The sequence below is a fragment of the Haliotis asinina genome, chromosome 4 (genome assembly GCF_037392515.1).
Source record: "Haliotis asinina isolate JCU_RB_2024 chromosome 4, JCU_Hal_asi_v2, whole genome shotgun sequence".
In the NCBI taxonomy this organism is placed as follows: domain Eukaryota; kingdom Metazoa; phylum Mollusca; class Gastropoda; order Lepetellida; family Haliotidae; genus Haliotis; species Haliotis asinina.
Genome location: NC_090283.1, coordinates 6088490 through 6096845, shown reverse-complemented (window position 1 = coordinate 6096845; position 8356 = coordinate 6088490). Strand labels below are relative to the sequence as shown.

The following is an 8356-nucleotide window of genomic DNA, read 5'->3' as shown; positions in this document are numbered from 1 at the left end:
TATAGAACTGTGATGTAAATTACTTGTTATATGCATCGATACATGGACATTGTCGAATTATAAACTCGCATGTGAGTAAATTATATTATCAGTGCAGAACAGACATGGGAACAAATGAGAATTGACAAGCTCTGACAAGCTTCGTAATGGTTAATAAATATTTAAATGCTTTGATTCTTCATTCAAATCCATACAACGTATGTACACAATTTTATCAAGCTGGTACACTGAAGAAACACACCGTCATTCAGCGGGATTGTCGCCGATAAAGATAGTCAACATGTGCCAGTTGACTCTGGCTTATTTAGTAAACGCCACAAATATATGAACTTTTTAAGAACAATATACGTATATGTCCACACAAATAACCGAAAAATAGTCAAGTCACAGAGTGCGGTTTTAGAGAAGGTAAGAATATAATATTAAAGTTTTAACTGTTTGCTGAAAATAGTCATAAACAAGTCATATTGATAGAAATCACCTCTGTCAAGGAAATATCTGTAATCACTGGGCAGAAGAATGTGAAATTCCAATATCAAGTTGACAAGATCTTTCAACAACACATATCTATGTTTGTCTTTGTTTGTTTGTTTGTTTTGTTTTGTTTTTGTTTTTCTGCGTTGCTTCAAGGATACGCTGGATGTGAGTATGAATGAATGAATGCATTTTTTTCAGACACAAAGTCATTTACAAGGCTGAATTGTACTTCTTGAAAAAAATTAGGTTCGATATATCAGGCCTATTTGTGGATTGGTCTTTCTAGTGTGACATGCAGATCTTTCCTCCAGTTTTATCAGAATGTATTGCGCTTAGGACTGCACAGTATTAGGGTATTTTACTATACGCCTTTCAATTAACACATATTACAATATCTTTTTTTCTGAGAACCCATACACTGCGTTAAGACCATATGTGAAGATTTTTTTTTTTTGTGAATGTAGCTTTGGTTTCTGTTCAATACATATTATCATTGACAACAAATGTTTTCCTTCGTTATTCGTTTACCAAACGGCATACAGTAATACTCTAAATTGAATAAAACCAAAACAGAATCCATGAAAATTCAACCTACTTTTAAGATTGCTGTTCTCAAAGCCACAGCATACGCATTTAAGGGATTATAATGTAGAAAGTAGGATTAGTGGCGCTCAGTGTCACGTCCCCAATATATTGCAATACGTATTACAATAAGGGTTCCTGAATCACAGTACGTTGCAATACGGTTTACTTGCTAATGCACAGTCCTAATTGCTATATATACTTGCTCTAGGACCAGTACATCGCGGAATGAATGCTCCTTATTTGAACTGATCTGTCAGATCACACGTGATGTTATGTGAGCAGGTGGATATGTAGTAGCTGACCCAGCCCGTGGCTGTTGTAGTTGCTGTAGATGTTGTAAACAGGCAGGGTGGGTCGCCGGATGGATTGTAGCTGAAACCGAGGCAAGGCTGTGTCACGTGGCACTTGATACCGCAGTCATTGGCTGATATGGCATTCACTGCAGTGACAGGTGTAGATAGTTTCTGGTTCAGACTCTTGTCGTACTTAGCAGCTACAGTGCAGAAAATACATATATCCTAGAAGAGGTTCAATGAAGGAGACGACCAACGGAAATGGGTGGAATTATGAAGCGTCTGTAGCATTGACTGTAACATTGACTGTAACATTGACTGTAGCATTGACTGTAACATTGACTGTAACATTGACTGTAACATTGACTGTAACATTGACTGTAACATTGACTGTAACATTGACTGTAACATTGACTGTAACATTGACTGATGTAGGGAAAAGAATGCATCTTGAATTAACATAAATGTCGCTCGTGTTCCCTTGTTTTGCTGTGCGTGCGTGGGTAGCAAATGTCATTTTACATCACATCTAAACATTTTAATTAGCGTTGAAGACAGTAGGCTGAGCTGTAACAAATACTTACCGTTTTTTCTTGTGGGAGTGCCCTGTACCTCCACTTCACTTAGAGACAGGTAGTTTGTGGTGTTTCTCCACACCCTCACGAATCGCACAGGCTGCTCATGGGTGCAATTAAAGGTCAAGGTTACTCCATGTAACGTATCTGGCGGCCACTGGCCACACCAGGTCACGTCGTCATCCGTACAGTCAACGTCTACCGACGATACACCAATGTATGCACCTCTGAGTTCTGTAGCTGAAACATTAAAGGGACTTTGCTTGTGTCTGTAGTAATACTGTATAGCTGGATAATGACTCAGTAGATTAGAACCGTTCACGATGTTTAAAATCGTGATAAGAAGAGACTCAGGTAACAGGTTCAAACATAAAATGGACTGTCTGCTACTTGCTATGTGGTCTATACATTATTAATGTATTGTCAATGTATATAACGGATCATGTTTGTTTACAGAAGTAAAGTCTTTTAGGGTGTTGTGTTATGGACATTTTTCCTTGGTAAATCTGCTCTCTGTTAACATAGAATGTTGCATTCTGCTCATTACCAGTAGTAAAGGCTTACCATAACCAAAACTGTCACTTGTGATAGAGACGTTGTGTACGGTGTAGAAACCTTGTAGGTCTCCCTGCCAAAAGGGGCGTGTCTGGTAATTACTTCTCGCTGGCCAGTTGGTCCTGCTTCCATCGTTGGCGTAATTAGAGTGGTACTGATGTGTGTTTGTCCTAGAAAGAGTGCTGCTTAGGCGTGTTAGTTTGTAGAGCATGATATTTTCAGCCTTGACTTGGAGCTGTCCTCCTGAAATGCGATTGTAATAATGTGTACATAACTAGTAATAACACATGCACTTTAACTGTAATAACCAACATTGATGAGTTGAACCCATAATCCCGGTTTGACGTGGAAGACAAGGATGGAATGATATGTTATTGCTGCATCTTTCCCCAGTGCAGTATGTTTGCTATCAAACGTAAGTGAGTGAGTTAAAATTTAAGGTGTCATCGGCAATATTGCGGTCATATCACGACGAGAATTTATAAATAATAGATCGTAATATTATGTTGTAACAAGTATTGTCAAATCATATAACCCTGTCAACGAAGAAACGAAGGTGTCCACATGCGATCTCTTTGTAACTCACCCAGATACTGACAATTCCGTTTCACAGGATCTAACCCGTAAATATCCGCAACCCAGACTTGACGTAAAGACGACTAACGGGATCTTGTGGTCAACCACCCTGACTAGGATGATACATGTCAATGTATGTAACGAGTACCTAGATCGCTGCTCATCCACAATCATATATTGCTCAGTACTGCGACAAACAAACAAATCCCTCCTCCAACAGACACACATGCACACACCTGCAAACATGCTGACGCATATGTTAGTGTGCACACACATGCAAGTGCACACGTACTTGTTGCTTTTCACTTATTTACATGCCTTCCCTTAAACGAGGGAGCAAAAGTCAATTACCTAATGTGGGCTACATTTCAACCAGATAGTGACTTAATGTTTCACATACCTTGCAGCAATATATAACTCAAGGTGAACAGTAACTATAGGGCAGACCACAGCACCCTTTACCTTTCTCCTGGTAGTGTCTGAATGTTTCAGATTATTAACACTATCAACAGGGCAAGAATGGGTGGGATGCCTTCACAACAGCCAATGTTTGAAAGTACACAGGTGTCATCCAAGGCAGGTTTTCGAGGAACCAGTTGGATTTGTGTCCAGACAACTTCATCAGAGGTCAACACGGAAACGTCTGTATCACTTCGTACTGCTGTTGGAGCCGAGGTTTTATAAGGAATCCAGGGTTTCATGAAGTGTTGGAGCCGAGGTTTTATAAGGAGTCCAGGGTTTCATGAAGTTTTGGAGCCGAGCTTTTATAAGGAATCCAGGGTTTCATGAAGTATTGGAGCCGAGCTTTTATAAGGAATCCAGGGTTTCGTGAAGTGTTGGAGCCGAGCTTTTATAAGGAATCCAGGGTTTCGTGAAGTGTTGGAGCCGAGCTTTTATAAGGAATCCAGGGTTTCGTGAAGTGTTGGAGACGAGCTTTTATAAGGAATCCAGGCTTTCGTGAAGTGTTGGAGACGAGCTTTTATAAGGAATCCAGGGTTTCATGAAGTGTTGGAGCCGAGCTTTTATAAGGAATCCAGGGTTTCGTGAAGTGTAACTGAGCTGATAGCAAGAGATGAGAGGTCTAGAAAAGCAAATGCGTAAAGAACAACTTTCTGTGTCTATTTATTTGGTATAAAAATATATAGAATCACCAAGAAAACTATACAAATGCAATTATTTTTATATTTTATTTTTCGACATATTATCTGTTAAGCTAAGGAAATGTGGTTTTGCTATGTTCCAGTCTCATAATCCCGTTTTATCTGACCTTGTTTTGAAGACACTACCCGTCCACATTCAGATGACGTAATGTTTTCACTTATTAATACATACTGCCAATGGCTAAACAGTGAATGGTCACACAAGTGTCAGCTCACAGTTTACTGTTCATTCTGAACAGATTGTTAAGTTATGGATATGCTGATGACAATTGATTGTTCCCGGAGATTGATTGTTCCCGGAGATTGATTGTTCCCGGAGATTGATTGTTCCCGGAGATTGATTGTTTTATGCAGATTAAATTTCACCTTTTAATCAAGCCATCAAAATCTGTAGCTGTTGTTCAGTACTATACTGAACATATATTATATGATATACTCTAAGGGTATACCATTATCAAGGAGGTACAAAATGACAGATTGTTTCTAAGTTTCTGCAATTTTGTTAGAAACATTATATGAAAAGATGACTAAAATATTGTTACCCACATTACCCACAAATGTAAAAATCTGTTACTTCTGTTGTTTGCTGACAATGTTGTGACTTTTCCGTATACTGTAAGATGTTTACAACGACTACTCCATTGTGTATCAACCTTCTGTAATAAATGGGGACTTGAAGTGAGTTTGCATAAAACAAACATAATTGTGTTTTGAAATTGTTTCATAATTTCGAAAACTTAACTCTGGACATTTGAGGATAAATCTGTAATATGTACAACATATTATAAATATCCTGGAGTTTTTTCTCATCATCACTGAACAAGAACTGCCAGAGGCTTTAGTGTTTTCAAGCACTATTCTTCAATATCATTCGAGCCTGCCTGTTACATATTTGACAGCAATATTAAACCCATACTATGCGTCTGAGATATTGGGAATCAAATATCAAGAAAGCATAGAAAAGATACATGTTATTTAATTTAAAAGATTTCTGAACGTTGGAAATTTGCAGAAAATAGAGCCATTCTGGGGGAATCTGGATGATACTCATTATGCAATATGTTCACAAGCAAAAGCTGTCAAATACTGGATCGGACTACTATGAATGAAGAAATGCAGATATTCTCACCAATCCCAAAATAATGCTGAAAATCTTATATGAAAATGGAAAAGTAGATTGGGCATCGGAAATAAGGATTGTGCTATTTTCATGTGGATTCTCACACGTATAATTCTCCAAAGATGTTAGAAATGAGAACGGTTTAATTTGTTATCTCAAACTCAACATACGTATCTAGCGCATTTCAAGCTTTTCTATACATTCTCTTTACAGCAAGAATTTTATGTAAAACACGTTTAAGACAAGCACCTCCGATGAGTACTACGTAAATTTAGATTATCTCTACATGACTTTAAAGTGAGTATTGCAAGGAAGACTGAAAATGTTAAACATGCTGATATCACGTGTATCATAGCATCGAAGATGAATTTCATGTTTTGTTCGCCTGCAAGAATTCTCATGTCTTGTATTCCAGTTTACGAATGAAAATGTTATATCCATGTCATGTTAAGAATATGTATACAATGATGAACCTGTTAAGTTATAAAGAAAACTCACTCACTCACTAAACTGAAAAAAAGTAAACACCCTTGCATCCGTTGCAATATTCCTGAAACATGATTACATTAGTCCTGTGGACATTCTACTGTATAAATATGTTGAATAGAAAAACAATCTTGGATTTTGGATATTACTTAGCTAAATATTGATTCAAAATAAAATGGACGGTTTTCAGACATTGTGCATCAAGAACGCACTTAGTCTGCGTACTTTTTTTTAGCAAAACTCGTATATGCGGAGAATAAATGTTTGCTGTATTGAATGTGATTGCTTTCACACTCTACATGTTTATGGGTAAGACACGAAACAAGAATCTGACAATATAACAGGAATGGGCATTAAGGTTTACCCCTAGTTCATCACTGGCAGTCGTATATAGACTGGTTTCCCCTACAAAGAGAAATGCAAACAATTGCTGTCTTCCACCCGTCAAGGTAGCAGTATTGGGAGTGTTTTCTCTGTATTTTAACATATTTTTATTGTCCACCATTCATTCTTTGGTATTCTGATTATCACGCGCTCGTATGGAAGTCGTGGGAGCTTCGTCTGGGTTCGGATTCAAATCAATAACTGTAACTTGATAAATATTGTACTTCCGTCCTTATGGAAGGAAGTGTGAATGTGGTGTGCCATGGCTAGCTTTTGAAAACAAAGCAAAATGGATCAATAAGCCACTTTAACGATTTTGTGATGACAGGCATGACAGTCATCACACTAGCTAACATACATGATGCCGCATTTAATCATTATCTAGTTATGTAGCCATTTGAGTCTATTCATAGGCCGCACTGCGTACCTAACCTGTTTTATTTTCTACAATTATTGTCTTCAGTATGAATTATGTTACAGCAGCGTATTGTGTTCTCTATTTAATCTTGTTAACAACGAATACATGTAACATACAAATACCGTGAACAACAAACGGGGGAATCCCAGCGGGATACCATGAACAACAAACGGGGGAATCCCAGTGGGATACAGTGAAAAACAAACGGGGAAATCCCAGCGGGATACCATGTCTTACTAATGGGATCCCAATGGAACACGTGTCACGTGTTGTCATTCCAGCAATCTACTTGAATGTGATCAGTTGTTGGTACTTGGAGGTAACATTTGGGAGTTAAAATTTACCTACGAATACAGATTATTTTGTATGATGTCTTCGAAAAACAACACAGAAAATGGTCAGATGTGGCGCTCATGTACATTGTAGCCCTTTGCACATGAACATAGGATATTATTCACTAATGTTTTCATCTGGGTTAACAGGAACATATTTTACCAAATCAGACTTTGATTTTCAAAAACTTTTAACAGTGAGTTAACGTTTGAAAAGGGAGTCATTTAGACATAACAGTTAATGTCGGCAGAATGCATCCAGATCTGATAAGGATGTCCCACATACCTTGCACAACTATGCAGGTCACGATGAACACCAGCTCTGGGGTAGACAGAAGCATCCTTTACTCGTGTCTTATTGCTGTCTGAATGTTACTGTTTATTATCGAATCACGCAGCTGGAAAAACGGGATTGTGTTGGAACCTCTGACAGGGCCAATGTGTTACAGTGCAGTGACACGCCTTGGTGAATGCATATACTACAGTCGCACGCCTCGGTGAACACATATACTGGAATGAAGACGATACAAAATTAGATTGCATAAAAAAATTAGAGTAGAAGTAGTTTTGGATTCTCTGAAGAATATTATACACATGTTTCTATTTACCTTTGGAGAATAACTTTATGTTTCATTACAGTCTGACTAGTTATATGCTCCATCTGAGGGATTTAAGCTTGATATAACGATAAAATAACCCATGGCAGAACCAAGACAATGAATATCTTACAAATACGGATTCTCCTTTCAAAGAAAAATCTCCCCCCTTGAATATATGCAAATATGAATTTGTCTAACTAGAATAACGCAAACACATACACAATATGCGCGTTTCCTGAAACTGAAACCTAGCGGAAACCTACATTACCCAGTATCCATCAGGTTTCCGCAAGAATGGAAACCAAGTTATTTTTGCTGTGATAGCTTGCTGACAAAACATCACCAAGAAGACATGCAAAGCAAAATGCAGGTGCAGGTATGCAGAAACTCCCCCCAAATACATGTGGTATCTGTCACTATTAAAGGGGCTAATGTTGTGTATATTTTTGTCATTCGTTTTTCTCTGAAACCATGCCACGACTGAGTGCCCTAAACACAACATCATCGCCAAAGGCCGCCATGAAGTTAGGGAGCACCATACGTCATATGAGAAATTAGTTAAACAATATAACCGTTTTAGCGAAATGGACATCAGACTATGAACTCCTTCTGAATGGAACGGTAAACACGAATGACGTCAAGGACGACGTCACACAGCCTGAGTCAGATGAGGAAATCAGTCTGCGAGAAGTGAAGTAAGCTCTGACGAAAGCTAACAGTGGGACACCACAGGACGTGGACGAAATACCAACACAACTGCTGAAAGTGGAATTAACTGTAGCGGTATTACACAAAC

At 38.2% G+C, this 8356-nt stretch overlaps 1 protein-coding gene across 2 annotated transcripts; it reads right to left on the bottom strand.

Moving 5' to 3' along the window:
- Nucleotides 1-578: 578 nt before the first annotated feature.
- LOC137282179 (uncharacterized) lies at nucleotides 579-7473 on the bottom strand. 2 transcript variants are annotated; one of them, XM_067813909.1, is made up of 4 exons: nucleotides 7248-7473; nucleotides 2495-2728; nucleotides 1940-2164; nucleotides 579-1555 (listed from the first exon to the last, which is right to left on the bottom strand). In XM_067813909.1, the coding sequence occupies exons 1-4, from the start codon at nucleotides 7300-7302 to the stop codon at nucleotides 1299-1301; spliced, it is 771 nt and encodes a 256-aa protein (XP_067670010.1). In that variant the 5' UTR covers nucleotides 7303-7473; the 3' UTR covers nucleotides 579-1298. The 2 variants fall into 2 exon arrangements, with proteins under 2 accessions (XP_067670010.1, XP_067670009.1); XM_067813908.1 differs by having other exon boundaries at nucleotides 1940-2170; nucleotides 7248-7471.
- Nucleotides 7474-8356: the final 883 nt, after the last annotated feature.

Coding starts and splice junctions, on each gene's coding strand:
- LOC137282179 (XM_067813908.1), bottom strand. CDS start 7,302: ATGCTTCTGTCTACCCCAGAGCTGGTGTTCATCGTGACCTGCATAGTT. Junction 2,171..2,494: donor AAGTGACAGTTTTGGTTATG/GTAAGCCTTTAC, acceptor TTAATGTTTCAG/CTACAGAACTCAGAGGTGCA. Junction 1,556..1,939: donor CACTCCCACAAGAAAAAACG/GTAAGTATTTGT, acceptor TCTGCACTGTAG/CTGCTAAGTACGACAAGAGT.